Source organism: Oryzias melastigma, linkage group LG3 (assembly GCF_002922805.2).
Source record: "Oryzias melastigma strain HK-1 linkage group LG3, ASM292280v2, whole genome shotgun sequence".
Classification (NCBI taxonomy): domain Eukaryota; kingdom Metazoa; phylum Chordata; class Actinopteri; order Beloniformes; family Adrianichthyidae; genus Oryzias; species Oryzias melastigma.
The window spans coordinates 8,309,065-8,328,482 of NC_050514.1; the positions used below are offsets into that span (position 1 = coordinate 8,309,065).

The window sequence follows — 19,418 nt, forward strand, 5'->3', positions numbered from 1 at the left end:
ACACATTTATAGATGCCAGCTTTTGGGGGGTAAAAAACCTTTTAACATTTATTTATTTGATTATGTTTATTATTAAGATGAGTTTTAAAATCTGGTAGTCATTTAAAAAATCCTATTTATAGCATGTATCAATTTTCTGTGTGTTTATTGAATTACAAATTTTTCTGGAGCACCATACTTTAACTGACGATCATTTTAACCTTTGACAGCTGATCTCCGTGGGTCATAGACTTTCTTCTGTTTTTGTTAGCTATACAGTTTCATTATTAATACTTTTCCTAAACATGCCTGTTATACATTACATACTGCTATACTTCTGTTCAATAAACTTCAGATCTTATTTTTCTACATCAAATATCATGTTCAGGTGTTATTACATGAATACATCATGCAGACAGTTGGTCAGACAGTAAGTCGGTATATTTCAGACCACACTATCATTTAAGCCCTTTTAGCTGTTTGAAGCATTTCCAGTCATTTTCCACTCGTGACAATTTTCTCAAGACATCCAGAGGGATTTGACTTAGTTTCTCTTCCATCTGAATTCTGCTTTTAAAAAGCCTCACTAACTTTTTTATTATAAAGGCATGATACATGTTGTTGGAATACATGTTGGATACAGTTCATTGCAACTGTTGCTGATTGATTTTGAGTTTTTAAAATCAATTTTATAATTGATTGTGATTGTTTAGCAAGGATCCAGTTTGAGCATATATATTGGGACATTCCTAGCACTTTTAAACAATATAAAAAAAAACAACTCAACCAAAAGAGGATCTCTAAGCTATTTCAACCTCATGTGTTAAACCTTTGTGTTTAAGATCAGATTTTGACATGAACTTTTCTGAGGTTTTTCAGCTTATTTTACATTGATGAACTCACTTTGAACTTTTAGCAGGTAATATTTAAGCTTCTCTGCTTTCATTTTATTTTTTGCATCAATACCTTCAGCTGCTGTGCATTTTATAGAAGAATGGTTGATCGGAATCTTAGCAGATGACTTCTTCAGTGCCATTCAGCTGTTGCTGTTAGAAATCACCACAGTGGATCTGAACATCTGCCTCCATCTAATCAGCTTCTCTGCATCGCTTTCTTTCACACCAGCCCTGTGGTGGATGGACTCATTCCTGATCCTATGGTCACTCCTCAACCTCAACCTCTGCTTCAGTCTCTAACATGACTGCTCTCACCACAGCTCTCTACATTGTTCCCTCGATTCTTGATTTTAGTCACACATCACATCTGAAGCCTCCCTCCACCTGGACCGTTGACTCTAAAAACCAAAAGTCCTCCACCTTCTCCTTCTTACGTCACCATTCCACTTCAGTTCCTCTCATTTACACACAGACACTTCATTCCTCTCCAAATCAAACCTCCACCCCGATCTAGATGTTCATCCACCTGCTCCCACTACAGATCACAATGTCATCTGCAAACATTCTGGTCCACAGAGACTCCTGTCCATCACCATGGCAACAAGGAAATCAAAGCTGATCCTTGGTGCATTCCCCACCTGCATCTGGATCTCTTCAACAGAACATCTTACCACTGTCTGCTCTCATACATGTCCCGTTTCCTCTTCCATACCTCCACAGGTATGTCATCAGGACCATCTGTCTTTCTATTCTTCATCCTTTCTGCTCTTTGCCACTTCCTTATTCATCGGTTCTTTATAGTTCTCCTTCCGTCTTCCCATCACTCTCGTGTTCTTTAAGATTACGTCTGCCCTTACCAAAAAAGTATTCTCAAGTTTGTTTTCAGTACACTGTATTTTTATTTTTTAAACTAAAAGTAAGATGTATACTTCTAGTTTACAAGTTCATAAGTTCATGTTAACCCTTTAACTGCTAAAAAAAAAAAAAAAATAGAACACCACAAAAAAGGGATATTCTTTTCCACTGTTTATTTCCTTGGTACGGAGCCCCTAATGGGACATCAAATTAAAGAAAAAAAATTTGAGTAAAAAAAAAAAGTTGAAGTTCACAAAAAAAAATCTAAAAATACTTGGGGGCTCCATAAAAATAATTAAAAAAAAGTTCTGGCTACTGACAAGAACCTTTTTTTCTGAAAACTGAATTAAAAAAAATCTGGTTACTAATTGATGCACACCAGTTACTATCTGGTGTGCATCAATTAGTAACCAGAATTCTTATTTTTTTTTTTTTTATTTCAATTTTTGGAAAAAAAAATAATGTTTGTTTACTTCAGTTTCCCTTTAGGAGCTCCATACCTTGGGGAATAATACACACAATCAATGATTTTAAAAACATGTTTTCTAAATGTTTTCCACTGTTTGGTTGAGCAGGTAGTTAAAGGGTTAAGTAAGCTTGGAGTAAACTTGGAATTATACTACAAGTCAAAATATATTTAGCCTATTTGTCACTTTTTTAAATTGTTTTTTGTTACAAACACAAACACAAAATGAAAATAAAAATAAGAATTTAAAATACAAATATAAGAACTAAAAAATAAAAAGATACAAATATACAAGTAAAGCAAACATTGTGCTTGAAAAGGAGTGAGTAGAAGAGAAATTCTTGAGTTTTCCCATCACTTTTTACAAGACTTTTTGTTACGTTATCTATTTACAGTTTTTTTTTTCTCAAAGACACTTCAAATTTCTTTGATTAAAACGTATATACAGTGACATTTGTGAATGTTTATAATGATCAAGTCAGTCCTTGTAAAGATTCAGCAGTGACAGTTTGTATGTTTTTTTACATAGATGTAAACTTTTGCTTTGTTTTAAACCTTCGTTCAACCCATTCCATAAATCCACTCCACAAAATGATCGGAACATTTTCTTTTTTGTTGTACGAGTACATTGTTTTTGAAATCCAGCTGTTGTCTTAAATCATAACCTCCATCTGTCCTTGAACATCTGTTGTATGTTTAATGGAAGTAAGTTGTTTCTGGCTTTAAACATAATGAGCACTGTTTGAAGTTTCACTAGTTCCTATAGTTTTAATAAACCTGACTTTAAAAACAGTGAGTTTGTATGTGTCCCATAATCCACACCATGAACTGTTCCAACAGCTTTTTTCTGTAATATGTACAGAGATTGTAGATTCGTTTTATAAGTATTTCCCCAAACTTCAACACTGTACTGTAAATATGGTAATATTATTAATGAGTATATTAGTATAAGTCAGTGTATGACGTGTTTTTCCCAACAGTCCAATACCTTTGGCCATTTTGGTTCTGACTTGCTTTATTTGTGGCTTCCAGCCTATTTTGTGGTTCAGCAGCGGCTGGGTGGCTCAGTGGGCTAGGTGAAGGGCTGACACGCAGAAGCCCTGGGTTCGATTCCCAGGGTCGTCCACTGATCCCCACCCAGATTGGGTCCTTAGACAAGACCCTTGACGCTGCTGCCTAACTGGGTCCCTGTGCCCCTCAAGTACAGGGTTGTGTCAGGAAGGGCATCCGGTGTAAAAACTCTGCCAAATCACTGATGCTAAACAGTGGGTGCTGTTACGCTGTGGTGACCTCGAAAGGGATAAGCTGAAAGTGAACTACTACAGCCTATTTTGTGGTCCATGATGACTCCGAGGAACTCGATTTCAGTTACTCTTTCTGTCACATGATTGTCTATAACAATTTTGATTTCTAAATCTGCAGGGATATGACAGTTTAATAAAAACCATGTATTTTGTTTTGTTGACATTGAGTGAGAGTTTATTTATATCAAACCATTGTTTTAGTTTCCTTAATTCTGTGTTTACAGTTTTTATAACTTCTTTAAGATTTTTCCTGTGGACACTATACTTGTGTCATCAGCGTATAAGATGTATTTAAATTTGCTTGATACAATATGAATGTCATTTATGTATAACATAAAAAGCTTTGGACCTAATATCGATCCTTGAGGAACTCCACTGTTTAAACTTAGCAGGGATGATTTTAAATGATCCAGTTGTACAAACTGCTGCCTGTTTTTAATGTAACTGTTTAACCAATTTAATGCTAGTCCTCGTATTCCATCTCTCCAACTTGTTTACTAAAATGTTGTGATCGATGGTGTCAAAAGCCTTTTTTAAATCGATGAACACTCCGACTGTGAACTCCTTGTGGTCTGTCACATTTATAATTTCTTCTGTAAATTGCGTTATTGTCATAGAAGTTGATCTGTTTTTTCTGAAACCGTATTGATCATCGGACATTAGCTTATGTTTTTCAACGACATTTTCCAGCCTTGTGAGGAATACTTTTTCCAGTATTTTTGAAAATTGTCAGAGTAAGGACACTGGTCTGTAATTAATGAGTTGATGTTTGTCCCCTGATTTGTATAATTGAATTACTTTAGCTATTTTCATTTTCTCTGGAAATGTGCCTGTTTGAAAGGATAAATTGCAGATATAGGTTAATGGATAAACAATTACCTTTTTTCTACTGTCATATTAATTCCATTAGTCTGTGCATGTTTTGTTTTTGATTTGATGATTTCTAGAATTTCTTTTGCTTCTACGGGTCTCAAATAGATGGAGTTTGGATTTCTTTTTATGTGGTGTTCAGCTGTTTCCTTTTCAGGTTCATTTATATGATTTATTTCGTCAGCTAACTTTGGTCCTATTTTACAAAATATTTGTTAAATTCCTTTGTCATTCTTAAATATTGTTGCATATTTCGTTTCTAATGACTAAAGAGTCTGGATAATTTGTTTTCTCTTTTTGTTTTCTAATGACACTGTTCAATACTTCCCAGATTCCTTTAGTATTTGATTTATTTTTTTCAAATTTTTGTATAATAGTCTTTTTTGCATGTTCTCATAAGACCGTTTAGTTTGTTTTTATATTTTTAATATCGCTGTTCGGCTTCAACAGTTCTATCTTTTAAAAATTGTTTGTATAAACCATTCTTTTTTTGCATACATTAATTAGTCTCTTTGTCATCCACTGATTTTTGTTATATTGTTTCTTTCTACAGGATTTAGTAATCGGGCAGTTTGTCATGTAGTGAGGTAAAATCCTCCATAAATTTGTCGTAAGCTGCATTGACATCATGACATTCGTACAGGGTTTTCCAAGTTTGTGCTTGTAGTTCTGATTTAAACGCATTTATTGAATCCTCTGTTAGTTTTCTTTTATAAACTCCCTGCTGTTTCTCTTTCGTTTCTCTACAAACACTTTCATAGTTAGCAAATACTGGAAGGTGGTCACTGATGTCATCAGTAATCCACTTCTTATTCTGTTTTCTAGGCAGTTAGTGAATATATTATCAATCAAGGTTGCACTATTTGTTGTTATTCTACTTGGTTAACGTATCAATGGATTTAAGCTTAGACTGTACATTTTATGAGTGAAATCATCTGTCACGGCGTGTTTGTTTGGGTTTAACAGATCTATATTAAAATCCCCACATATAAATATGACCTTTTTTAAATATTAACCCTATAATGCCAAACGTATGATATTTGATACATGAGTTTGTCAGCCCTCCACAAGAGTGGTGTGACATTTTTTTACCTGAAAAACCAGATGTATACAATCAGACACATGCAGTGCACACATAATCCACTAGAGGGCAGTAATTCATTCATTGGAGGGCTCTCCAGGGGCACTACAAGGCTGCCATGTTTCAGGAGTTGGACACTTGCGATTTTTGAAGAAGAACTTTGATAAATTTGAAAAGCTTATGGTAAGAAAAACATTAAAATTTGTACTAAAACATCAATAGGAACAGTTACCAAGTTGAGGCAGGGTGAAAAATATTAAAATTTCAAAAACTATATATTAGTAAATCAATGCCATATCAAATTTGGTACAGCAGCGTTTTAAGTTCATGTAACCCTAAATCAGTCAACTGTCATTTTATAGTATTTCATGCATCATATATAACATCAAGCAACATAAAGTCCTTTTTTATTTTTAAATTACATAGCTTGGTATATTTAGTGTAAAAAAACTACATTTGTAACTTGCTGTATTATGATGATTGACTAGTTTGGTGTGGTCATGATAAAATTACTTGTAGTTTCCTTTTGTTTCTGCTTTCACAATTTTTTTTTAGATGTCAAAAAATACAGTGTGGAAGATGTTCTAAACATGATTATGGATGGAAATTATGGCTAAAAATATTATAGGTGAAATATAAAATATATGGATGATATTCTTCTTCTTTTCCTTTGGGCTTTTCCCCTCAGGGGTCGCCACAGCGAATCAGTTTCCTCCATCTAAGCCTGTCTTCAGCATCCTCCACTCTAACACCAGCCACCTTCATGTCTTCATTCACTGCATCCATAAACCTCCTCTTTGGTCTTCCTCTAGACCTCTTTCCTGCAGCTCTAGACTCAGCATCCTTCTACCAATATATTCACTGTCTCTCCTCTGAACATGTCCAAACCATCTCAGTCTGGCCTCTCTGACTTTATCTCCAAAACCTCTAACATGTGCTGTCCCTCTGATGTATTCATTCCTGATCCTATCCATCCTGGTCACTCCCAAAGAGAACCTCAGCATCTTCATCTCTGCTACCTCCAGCTCTGCTTCCTGTCTTTTCTTCAGTCCCACTGTTTCTAGTCCAAATATGGATGATATTATTGATGGAAATTATTATGGTTGAACCACTGGGCAATGTGAGGCGTTGGGATTGGAAAGCCAAAACCTACATAATGGTTCCCAGACCAGCCATTATTGACACATACAGCAGATTCATGGGAGGTGTTGACCTTCTTGACATGCTGTCTGTTTGTACAAGTTCAGTTGCAGATCCAGAAGGTGGTACATTTACGTTTGGTGGCACACTGTGACAGTGGCAGTAATCAATGCATGGATCCACTACAGAAGAGATCTGGAGAGACTGCAGCCCAGTCAGAAGCCCATGCCCCTGTGAAGATTTCAGGCTTCTGTGGGTACAGCCCTCACAAGTGCAGGAAAGGTCAAAAAGTGTGGTAGACCTCTGTCCTCTCCAGAAACAGTGCCAACCCCTCCCCGCAAGAGAAAAACCACTGAGGTACCTTCTGATGTGAGAAAGGATGGCCTTGAACATTACCCAACATGGGAAACCCAACAGAGATGCAAGCAATGCACAGACCTCTTTACCCACGTTTACTGTCAGAAATGCAGAGTACATATTTGCCTGAAGAAGGGAGAAACTGTTTTCAGGCCTACCACCACGCAAAATAAATAGGTTCCGGACTTCCACCCAGCCAGTTCCATTGATTCATTTTTCATTGCTTCAATATGGTAGCCCTTTTTATGTTTTGAACTTCAAATTTGTTGTATTTGTTTGGGTCTTGCCATGTATTTATTAGTTCAGGAAGAAATGACTATTTGAGCTTTGTGACCTGATGTATCAAATATGATACATATTGAAACTCACATATAGAAAATCATATTATAATTTTTTTGGTTGTTTGTTCAGAGGGGCCAATAAAGGCTCCAAGTTCAAAGAATTTGAATTTTCTGTCAATTCTTTAATGGTTCAGGCTTTACGGGGTTAACAAACATGTTTTCAATAGTGTTTGTGAATGTTTCTATGTTTCGATACACACAGCTGACAATAACGTTACTCGGTTTCTCCATGTTAATCTCTATTGAAATATATTCCATGACCTCATCTATGCAGCCAGACATCGTCTCCAAAACTTTGTGATTGAAACTGTTGTGGATGTAGAGGGCAACCCCCCCCGCCTTGTTTATTATTCCTGTTCACGAAATGAAAACTATAGTCTTTGATTTGGAATTGTAAGCCCTGTTCTGGTTTCAGCCAGGTTTCTGATATTGTGATTATACTTCTTTATTTTATTTCACAGGATTATTATTATTTTCTTTCACGGGATTTAAAGTGGAGTAGATGTATTCTTGGGATGTTGCCAGTACACTGTGTTTTAATACACTAATTAGTTAACGTTTATCACTTGTAAACTAAAAGCAAACAATAAACTAACAGTATACTAGAAACACTACTTTAAGTATACTTCTGAATGTACTTTATAGAAACTAAAAGTGGGCCAATTTAATTACAAGAAGCATACTTTTTAAGTGTACTTGCTACACTTAAAAAAAACCTTTAAGACTTGTACTTGAAGTATACTTATTTTTGATAAGGGTGGACAAAATGTCATCAACTTGTCTGCTCCTCCATCCACTCTGAAAGCTCTTCTTATGCTCCTCTCTTTTCTGGAAAATCTCCACTGACATTTCTATTCTTTTGGTAAAGTCCTTCACCATCCGTGCTTCCATGTTCCTGAACACCAAACGTCTCCAACACATCCTCCTCACCTCCGTTTCCTTCATCCACATGTGCATTAAAGTCTGCTCCAATCTCTAGTGTCTCCTCTACAGATAGCCTAATCTCCTCATCCATCTCCCTCCAGAATGAGGAGCATAACCAGACAGGATTCCCCATCTCACCTACAACGTCCAGTTTCAGACAAATCGTCCTCTCTGACCTTCTTCAACTCCAGAATACCGTATTCTTATCAACCTCTTCCTCAGGGTTTCTCCTCCTCTGTTCCTCCTTCCATCCACTCCATAATCAATCATGATTTATGTTTTTATTTTCTGTAACTTTTCAGCCCTTAACACGATTATTCCAGCTGAAATGATCTTTTGTGCTTAAGCGTGACCGGTGACGCCTCAGAGGGAAGCTACTTAAAGGTTTGCACTGTACTTGATATTTCCCCACACACGTGAAGTTTAGCGTCACAAAAAAGCTTTTTTTGGGTATTAAATGCATTAAATCTTTAACATTCTTCAGGCTGAACTCAAAGTGTTTTAGCAGAAAATACAACACCAGAAAACATCAAACGTCGACAGTAAGCTGCAGTGGAAAATAAGTCTCAGTATTTTATTGAAAGTAAGCAATAAATAATACTGTGATAAAAATAGTTTTAGTACTCGGGCTGTACATCATTGTTACAAGATCAGAAAATTCTTTAGGAAGAGCGAGATAAAAACAGCAACATGATTTGTTTTGTGCATAAAGGACTAAAAAATCACAAGGAAAGAAGAAGCCTTTGTGGGTTTGAGCTTCACACCGCGTGGAAAAGCAGACTGTGAGTGCAGACAGGACAACATGAGGCAGCACCACATTCAAAGAAAGAGGAGCTTCAGCTCTAACTGACCACACATGGATGAGTAACAATAAATACAGAGGGAAGCAGTTCAGCAGACAATAAGGCTTAATTTAAAAACAAAAAAGGTCAGTGGGTGGATCACACCGTCTGGTGATCGAGGCGACAAGTTCAGAACAGTTGGTCCTTTAACGGAGCGTCCCCCCGTGTACGCAGAGCTCAGGAGTCCCCTCAAAGGGTTTCTCCAGAGGGGAGGAAGGCCCGGGTGGCTATGTGTGGAGGGGGGATATGGTCAGCAGCAGAAAACCTCTGATTTCCCCTGCATGTGTGTAGCCCTCTGCTGCTGCTTCTTGCTACGGTCATATGGCTTTAGGAGTTTTGTTTTGGTATCAGATATGAAAATAAAGAGGAGAAATTCTCTGAAAATCCACGGGGAACATGCAGTTCCTTTGAAGGCGACAGGCATCAGACAGTTGGTGAAACTGCAATCTCCTGCAGTTTGTCTGATAAACACACAACTGTTGACCTAAGAGCTGCATTGATATAAATCACAGGTAATAGGCGACAAAAACAACAATTACAAAGTGTCAGAAAGACATGAATTAAGTTATATCACTTATCAAAGTCACTTCAGCATAAATTCCAAGATTAGAGCTCAGATCAGAGGAAAAACGTACATCCAGTCAATAAAATAGGGATTATAAAAAAAGATTAGATAAAATGTCAGTCGCTAGAAATATACAGACTCCATCTATTTGAAACATTCGCTGAAACATGTCTGAAAACAGAGGTTCAGAGGAGGAAGGATCTTTTTTAAAAAGTAGGTCGATTAAAGGAATAGAGGCAACAAGAAACAGGTTACATAGCAATTCTAAAATCAATTATAAACGTCCCACATAAATACAAAAGTGTAGCTCATTCAAAGCTTCCTCTGCGGATACTGGGGTTGGTGAGTACGGTCTCTGTCCTGACAACACAGCACCGTGCTGTCTGGGTTTCAGTTCATCATCCTGGTCTTGAATGCTGGGAATTGCCCTTCATCGTCTGACCAGCGGCTACCTATAGAAATAATGAGGATAAACTGAGAAGGAAAGAGTTCAGCAGCGGGGTGGAAGGTGGAGGTGGACATGGGGAGTGGAGGGAGAACAAGAGGAAAGAGAGGCATAGAGCGTGCGTTATTATAGCACAGACTGCTGCAGGAAAGAGCTCCGTTCTGCTGGACAGCCACGCAGCCAGGACAGAGCTGGGCTGTTTGTGACAGCTGTGGTGCAGCGTCTTACCGTTGTGTGTTAACAAGAGTAGGTCCTGACTGTGGCCGTGTCCAGCCTCTGTATAGACTGACTTCCTGCGTTTGCACCGGAAAAACCACATGCAAAGACATGCCGTTAGTCACAGCATCATGATAGACAGAGCAGCAGAGCCATTCAGGAAGAATTTAGAGCACAAGAGGAGCCACTGCTGCACCTCCTGCTAGAGGAGGTGCAGCAGGGAGGAGCAGAACACATGCAGACGGGTGCAGCAGTTCTTCACAGCTTACCGTCCACCGGACTCCTCTTTGGCTGCGTGGAGGGAGACGCTGCGCTGCTGTTTGTCACTCGGAAGTTAGCAGGAAGAGTGTCGGAGACACCTAAAGCTCCGCCTCGAACGTCTTTGGGCCTGAACTTCTTCCTCCATGACGGTGCACGGCGGAAGTTCTTCTCATCGTCCTGTTTGGGGAGGCAGGAAGATGATGGTACAAGCAGGAGCGAGTAGCAGCACTTCTCCTGGGTTATTATCGGTTTATTTCTCAAAGACAGTGCACATTAAAAGCATAACTGCAGTGTGCCAGAATTAGCGTAGAGGCTGTTTTTCATCTGTAGTCCTGGACAGATGTTTAAAATGTCAACCTAAAGCATTAAATCAGCAATAAAAAATAAGCTAAAATACAGAGGTAAAATAATCAAAGTACATACAAACATTGATTAAATGCACACATTATGAGTCAATAAAATTGATACAAAAAAGTATGGTTGAAATAAAACCATGAATGTTGACAAGTGTGTTGTGTTACGAGCCAGTTCTTCATCCATCCATCCATTTTCCTGACCGCTTTGTCCCTTTCTGGGTCGCGGGGTGCCGGAGCCTATCCCGGCTACTGATGGGCGAAGGCGGGGTACACCCCGGACAGGTCGCCAGTCTGTCGCAGGGCCTCAATCACACACACATTCACTCTCACATTCACACCTAGGGGCAATTTAGAGTCACCAATTAACCTATGAAGCATGTTTTTGGATGGTGGGAGGAAGCCGGAGTCCCCGGTGAAAACCCACGCATGCACGGGGAGAACATGCAAACTCCACACAGAAAGGTCCCAAATCCCCCAGCCGGGAGTCGAACCGGGACCTTCTCGCTGTGAGGCAAGAGCGCTAACCACTGCACCACCGTGCAGCCCCCAGTTCTTCATGTACCTTCTAAAATGACTGTATATTCGGACCTCTCTGATGCTGGGAGGGACAGAGTTCCACTGCTGTGCAGCTGTCGTAGAAAAGGCGCTCTGACCGAAGGCACTTCTCCATCCAGGAACTATGCAGTTTCCACGAGTAGCCCCTCCCGTCCCTTTCTGAGAGCTAGATCATGGTTGTGTACGACCCCCCCACCCCACTCACTGTATAGAGCTTTTGCTATTTTCTAGTGCTGTCCAAATTTACTAATTCCAAATTGAGTGCACTTGAAATCTCCCAGAAGTCTTTGCGAAAAACTAGCATGCGTTGAAGCTCATTAGATTAGCGAATATAGACCACAATGCATTGCAGTTGAACAACTTTTCTACAAAAAAACGTGTTTAAATGTAATATTTGAATAAACCATCCAGATTTTTGTCATCAGAACACAGATGAATCATAAATAAACGTCGTGGAATGTTCGTGAAATCGATGAGGTCATATTCGGTATTTAGAAAAATGAAAGAAAAGTAGTGAGCATTGTGTCTGAATTAGCTTTAAAATCCAGGGAACTATACCGTTTTTTGTAGTTAGGGGGGATTTCAGACACTACCCTTACTTTGACAAACGGGTTTAGTGGAGGCGATGACAGACTGAATTAGTTTATAGATTAGACAGAGGTTTGAATACACTCAACAGTTTGTATTTCTTTAAAATACACAGAGATGATATGGCAGTGGTTTTCTATCCAGTATTTTGATTGTCCATTTGTAAAGCAACTCTATGGATTTTAGTGTTGTTTTATTGGCTTGCGACCAGGCTGTGAGACAATATGCTATTTGAGAGAAAATCATTGCATGCCTGAACATTTTGGCTGCTTGTAAAGTGACCGGATTCATTTAAAATTTGCTAAATGGAATTTAACACAGTTTGAAACTTTTTTAATTTGTGACCGAAACATCGGCCTTGAATCAATTAAAACTCCAAGAAACTCAAATTCAGAGACTACTTGTATTTTATTTAGTTCAACTCGAGGTGGAGCCAGTGTACTATGTAAGGTAACCACCAGAGGACTTGATCCAAAACTACAGTCTACATCAAACAGTCACACTGTACAACAGAAACCAATATCTGATCTATTTCACATCTGCTCAAAGGTTTATATCAAAGTAGGGCTGGGCGATAAAACGATAATTATCGTTATTGTGATATTACTTTTTTTCGATAGTGAAATGCAAATTGCCCCGGAAGAGCCGCGCTTCTTCTTCTTCTTACGGAGCGGCTGATTCTAGGAGACTGAGAGGGGGGGGGGGGCACGGAGGCCCCGAATGATGACAAAAGGACACAACAGAAAACATTATTTCAGTAAACCAATAACCAATATATAATCGCAAATACTTTTATTTTTAATGTTAAGGTAACAATGTTTATATATTTTGTTTTGGAAACGTCGTCACCGGACCCCCCTCCTCTAAATTGAAAATGGTTCGGTCCGACTGGATTATTCTTCCGCAGCTGTTTGTGACCGACAGATCCACAGAGTGTGAGGGAGAGAAGACACGCTTTAAAATCGGGAGTTTAAAACTGATTTAGAGGAGAACCTCCATGAAAAAAGAAAAAAGGAGACAGTCTGTCTATTGCCGCGCGCTACGTGTCACACGGGGCTGAAAGAGGAGAGACTGCGCGTGCTCGTAACACCTGCGCGCAGGGGGCGGGGACTCGATTGTGGCTGTGGAGTTTAGAGTTTGAGGGTTTTGTTAAAATATTAACCAAAAGCTTTTGTATAGAGCTTCGAATTAGAATAATTTGTTTTATGTATTTTTATTATGTATCAATAATGAATTTGTTAGTTACATTTGTGCCGTTTATGCTCATTTCTTAATGAGGTGATCTAATAATAGTAAAATAAACTGGTTTTTAACGACTCCTGACATGACACTAAATGAAGAGATCTTATGTGTTTGATCAATCCTCCAACATGTACACATGTCAGATGACTGAGTGAAATGATGATTAAATCTATTATCAGAACTGTTTATTTTACGTTTACATTTTATTATCTTCTGCTGCACAGCAGTACCTATAGTTTCTGTTCAGAAGAAATTAGAAAATAATATAAAAATAACTGCAATATATTTGCTGCTTTAGAACAATGTTTTTAAAACTTCATTTTAATTTGAAAGGAACTTCTATGTGCTGCAGTCAGATTAAAATAAATCAGAAATTCTGTACAGCCTATTGAAAACATACCACCGTTATGGTTTAACTGTTGTGTACATCATGTATATGTACAATATTTATTAGAAATATTTAAATGTTCCTCACAGTTAGTTTCAATACTACAGTTAATACAAAAAATAATGAAAGTTTAATTTGAACTAACTAAGATTTAATGGGGGGGGGCAAAGTTGCAATAAAGATTACTTTGATTATTTGATTAATATCGTTTTTAATATCGTTATCGCACAAAATGGAAAAAACGATATCGCAATAGGAAAATTCCCACATCGCCCAGCCCTATATCAAAGTTAATTGACCTTGGAGAATTCGTTAAATATTTCATGCTTGATTGACACGTAAGCAACCAATGGTGATCCCTGAAGCTGCCTCACAAGGCGGAGTTCTACATCTGACCGACCGATTGACCCAGTTCCACAAATAAAGGGCTGGATGACATAAGATTCTTACCTCATCAATTCTCCTGTCTGTGCCGATGGCCAGCAGGCCGCAGTACTCGTGCTCCAGAGCTGCTCTGGCCTGAAAGGAGAGAAGAGGGTCACCTTTTCACCCAACCACAGTCCAGCCCTACTGTCGGCTCTGAACACAAGCCCCCCAACCAAAAGACAAGCTAGCATTGGTGCTAGAGCCATCAACTTGATTGTGTTTTGAACACATTTATTAAAAAAATGCATTTGAGAGCACGTTAATCGCATGTTCAGCAACTGCAGGAGAGCCCAATACAAAAGGAAACAGTGAAGTCACTGAGTTCAACTGTTACCACAACTCATCAACACATGTACTAGATCAATATTTTAGACAGCAAACAGTGAAATGGTCGACTATCAGCCTGTGTGATCACACACAAACAGATGCAGAGTGTGTTGTGTACCTGCGTGTTCTGAGTTGGGATCTGCAGCAGCAGGGCCAGCGTGTTGTGATCGAAGGTCTCGTCCAGGGCGAGCAGCGCCCCGTGAACTCCGCTCTCATACAGGTTGCTGCTGTACTCTTTGAGGCCGATGCTTTGGATCCAGCTGATTACTCGCTCATTGCTCCACACCAGAACATCTGCAACATTCAACATGGTTGTTACCCTCCACTTTGCAGTGATGCTGAGGCAGACACACAAGCCTGTGTTACCTTTTAGCTCCAGCTGAGAGTCTTCTCTTCTCCTCTCCAGCTCCTTCTTGTCATAGTTGAGCCTCCTCAGACACATTACACCACACTGAAAACTGTTCCTGTAGGAGCATGCAGGTGTTAAACTCAGATTTTTAAGTGGAACATTTTGCAGAATCAGACTGACAAACAGTTCCTTTATACAACTCTCATGTGAGGAGAAACAGCAACATTTTCTGCAGAGAAAAGCCTGAATTTCTAGAAAGTTGTTTGACTACATGGCAACACAGACAGGTTGAGGTAAAATTGTGAGTTTTCCAGGGTTTTGCCGTCAGACAGCACATGAATGAAACCCCACAACGACACACATGTTAGCTCGCACTAAACATGGGAGGTAGGGAACCTTTACTCTTCAGTTGGTCAAAGTGATAAAACAATCAGATTCAACGCTAAACTGAAACCGCAATTAGAAATGTAAATCCATGTTTCTGAGCTGAGAGTTGTACCAACAGAAACTCTTAAAAACTGTGCTACATCCTCACAGCACAGGGGAAAAGTTTGAATTTGATCAGTTAGAATAATGTTTGTCTCAATTGGCTTTATATTCAAACTTTAATGTAATTTATGAAGAAAGTGACAATTTAACGTAATTTTCAAATCACGTGCGGCCAGTGCAAAATTATTTTCTTGGTCACACTTTTTTAAGAGCCCGCCAGGAAGCTATGAGAAGCCCCGCCCCCCATCGTTTTTCTGAAGAGCCTGACGGATGACGGAGCGTCGGACATTTCAGTCGGGAAAAGATTTCAATCATTTGGCAGTTTCACAAATGCCTTAGGGAAAAAATGAATGTGCAAACTTTTACAGCGGTCAAATGAGCCGCCGTTCACATTTCTGTGGTCAAATCAGCATCACTGGATTTTTGGTGTGAGTTTCATCCAATACTTACGGTAGCAGGACAATCCTTAAGACTCAGCGGAGCTTTAGGAAATGTGATATTATTGCTCTTCATGAATGCATATTACTATTAAAGCATTTGATAATCATGTGAAATTGACTGTGCATTACTGTTATTCTGAACTTTAGAGATCCAATCACTAAATGTCTTGTAGCCCTGATATAAAATTGGTTAATTTTGGCTGTGAATGAATCCCAATCATCAATTTAGTGCATAATAAATCCTTCACAGACTTACTTAGTACTTTAAACAAAATTTCTCCTGGAAATATCAAGAATTTTTACTGTACAATTTTCAAGAAATCCACTTATGAATTATCATAAAAGGTGCAACAAATGACACCAGTTAACTGACTTTGGCTAAGAATATATGCTGATTGTAAATTTACTACATCACCATTCCTTTACAGACGTACTTCGTACTTCAAGTAGTACTACTTCTGATTCTTCTCCATGTGGTTTTCTGTGCCAAACATTTTGCCAACCAACTACTTGTACTTTTGAATCAAATGAACAAATTTTAAACTGAAGATTCTTTAAGTAGTTTGTAGTTTTAAGAACCAAAAAGTTCAACAAACTTTGAACCAAAAGATTTATAAAACTGAACAATGGAGCAAAAATTTTGACTAAAACAAATAATTTTTAATGTATTTCATCAGCCAGCTTTAACATTCTCAAGAACTTTTGTCATGAAAGCATTTGTACCACTGATGACCATTACTATGTATGTAGAGTTTTCTTCTGGCTTATTTAGGATGTCCGACAGCAGGACATAAGGCATGACCAGTTCACCTGTGGAAGCTGTCCACCATCTTCAGCTGTCCTCGGAGGTCCTTCTTGGTGAGGTGGTCCAGCATGCGGGCGTCCACCAGGGACTCCATGAAGTATGAGCGGTACTGCGGCAAACCCAGGCTGGGAAGCCACTCGTTACCAATCCACTCGTGGTTCATGTCTCCATACGCCAGAGTCTGCAGGGGGAGGAGGAGGGAGCTCCGTCAGAGGGCGACATGGTGAACTGCCTAGATGACGGTGTTACGCAGGACACTACGCATGATAAAGAACTTGAAAAAAGTCCCTTTAAAGTAGAAAAATCATTTGAAAAAAATCCAATAAAGGGCTAGATTCCTTCATGCTTCATAGTATTTGAACCAGCATCAAAACGTTCTTAACACTTTTGGTTTTGAAATTTTGAACAGTTTTCTTCTCGCTAAAATGCAAAAGCACACGCTCTCATAGAAAATTACTTTTTATTGACAGAACTTGGACTAACCAGCTGATTCCATGTTGATTTGAACCTCTTAAGTTCAAAACTCCTGCAGACTTTAACTTGGATAAATGAAGTGCCGAGTTATTTTAGAGAGGAGTTTACATTCTCCACAGATGTGAACGACTTCTTTGTTTTGATTTCTGTTGACTGTACGTTATGTGACATTTACATACGTGTTTTGGTATTCCACATGTTCTCTGTGACATGCAAAAATAATTAATTTAAAAAAATAAAACATTAATATGTTTTTAATCAATACTGTGATTGTTTTGCTAAGTGAATCATGTCATCAGACTCACTGTGGTCCCTCCTTGACCTCTAGACACAAAAAGTGATCCAGCTTAACCCTTTAACACCAGCGCTCCAGTGTTTATGTTCTTCGATTTACTGTCATTTTTTAATTGTTAACAAGCTGATTCTCCTTGAGCCGCTTTTCTCCTTCAGAATCTACCGGAATTATTGTGTTAACGGTTAAAAAGTTACAGTATGTTAGAGATTTTGTTTTTAAGCGTCACCAACAACGCCTCAGGTGTTAAAGGGTTAACCATAATCTTGAATTGGTGAGCACAGGTGAGGTTTTTGGGGTGCAAACCTGGGCCCAGCTACCCTCGTCATCCTCCTGGTGTTAGCGCAGTTAGAGTGAGCATGGTGAGAGAACAGAAAGGTGTGGGGTTAGTGAGGCAGCAGAGCCGGGTTAGAGCAGCTCACAGTGGAAACAAACACACCAAGAAAAAGAGAAAAAAAACACAACAGGCCAAAGAAAGGGATGGCAAAACAGAAACAGTTCATTCCAACATAAATACGATGATAAGGTATTAAAACTCAATATGTGCTGTGAAGGTGTCAATTTAAAACAAAAAATTCCTTCAATAATTACCAAGAAGTAGAATTAGTCATAGTCATACTCCTTTCCGTAGTGATTAAAGTGACAGTTGGAGTCTTAAAGTATCTTGAGAAAAGAACTAACAAGCGCAGATGGAGAAGTAGACCCACAAACACTTTAGCGACTGGAGGGCAGATTGAGGTCTAGTTTCAAGTTGCCTCTGATCACAGCAGAACAACTGCAGACGACGTGAAACCAGACGCATCAGTCACCACTAACTACCAGCGTCACACTAACTACTGCAGGTGGACTGACCGTAGGAGGCGTGGCTGCCAAACTCTCCATTTCTTCGTGTGTGACCCAGACGTTTCCTGTGCTCTGAGCGTTTAGCACCAGTCACAAGAGTGCAAAGAGACGACAGGAATGAAGGGCAGAGGGAGGGCAGGATGGAGACAGTGTCAGGAAGAAATGCTCCGTTACATGTTAGCATAAAGAAACCAGAGCGTTGAAGGTAAAAGGTTAATTCAGTGTGAACATCATGCTGAATGGAAGAAGACGGTTTAATCAGAGAACTCCTTACCGTTCTGGAGGTGGGCGGGGCCGAGGGGCTGGTGAGGGACATGATTTCCTGGATGGCCAGGCGCAGTTTGAGACGGTGCAGCGGGTTACTGATGCCGATCTCTCTTTGGATCTCGGTGTCCGACAGAGCCGACATGATGGCTCCGCTCTTCACGTTTGCTCGGCAGGCAGCCACGTACCAGGCCGGCATGCCCACCCACAGCTGACCACACAGAGGACAGGGCCGTTCAGGTGAACAGGACAAACACTGCAGGTGAGTCAACTAAAGGTTTCATACCTCCAACCATGCCACAACAGTGGGTCCGTCCCACTGGGCGAAGGGCAGGCCCTGCCTGCGAGCCTCCTCCAGTAACTCATGCCTGAGAGGGAGAAAAATGTTCAAGATCCTTCACTTGTTCCACAACATAAACACAAAGGCAGCCAAAAGTAGAACCCGGTACCATCCCTCCATGAAGTTCACCTGAGCACAAACCCAAGACTTGGCTCCACATGCACTCTCAAGACAGACGATGAAAAGAAACCCAAGAAGACTCAAAGCCGCTGGGATGTTCCAGCAGAAGACTTTCAGAGGTCTTAGAAAATGCACTAGTCTACAAACAGCACGATGAGACACCGGGGCGCTAAAGCAGGGGTTTAAGGTCAGAGGAACAGCAGGTACCAGCCAGAACCAGAACCAATGCTTTAAGAGTCCACTTCAGAAGGAACACATTCCTCTCATCTGTCAGGACACAGCATGCACACAAGACGGACAACACAGCATATTCACTTCATGCACATTATCAGCAGGTCAGAGCAGAACCGCAGATTCTACCAAACCGCCAGAAACACAGTTCAGTCACTCAGACGAAGCCTGACCTTCAGAAGCTTCAACAAACGTCTCACTGTAAATGAGACCGTGCACAGAAACGGTCGTCTCTGCTAGAGTTGCATACCAACATGCTCCAAAGGGAAAGATTTCACTCACTAAAACTCAGCACACACACACTGCGGTTAGTTAAGCTCCTGTGTGGAAAGCAGGTGAAGAGCGGC

At 39.6% G+C, this 19,418-nt stretch overlaps 1 protein-coding gene across 11 annotated transcripts in view; it reads right to left on the bottom strand.

The window, feature by feature from the left end:
- Positions 1-8,761: 8,761 nt before the first annotated feature.
- ppfia1 (PTPRF interacting protein alpha 1) overlaps positions 8,762-19,418 on the bottom strand; it is a 61,970-nt gene continuing 51,313 nt past the window's right edge. For 5 of the 11 annotated variants that reach the window (XM_024295096.2, XM_024295093.2, XM_024295103.2 and 2 more), the window contains 10 exons: positions 18,667-18,748; positions 18,391-18,591; positions 18,126-18,188; positions 17,580-17,606; positions 16,513-16,688; positions 14,791-14,888; positions 14,543-14,718; positions 14,122-14,190; positions 10,551-10,719; positions 8,762-10,072 (listed from right to left, as the gene is read on the bottom strand). In XM_024295096.2, the coding sequence (XP_024150864.1) occupies positions 10,011-10,072; positions 10,551-10,719; positions 14,122-14,190; positions 14,543-14,718; positions 14,791-14,888; positions 16,513-16,688; positions 17,580-17,606; positions 18,126-18,188; positions 18,391-18,591; positions 18,667-18,748 (1,123 nt within the window). In that variant the 3' untranslated portion in view covers positions 8,762-10,010. Of the gene's footprint in view, positions 10,095-10,293; positions 10,359-10,550; positions 10,720-14,121; positions 14,191-14,542; positions 14,719-14,790; positions 14,889-16,512; positions 16,689-17,579; positions 17,607-18,125; positions 18,189-18,390; positions 18,592-18,666; positions 18,749-19,418 lie in introns of all 11 variants that reach the window. The other 6 variants (XM_024295102.2, XM_024295101.2, XM_024295104.2 and 3 more) reach the window with 3 other exon arrangements.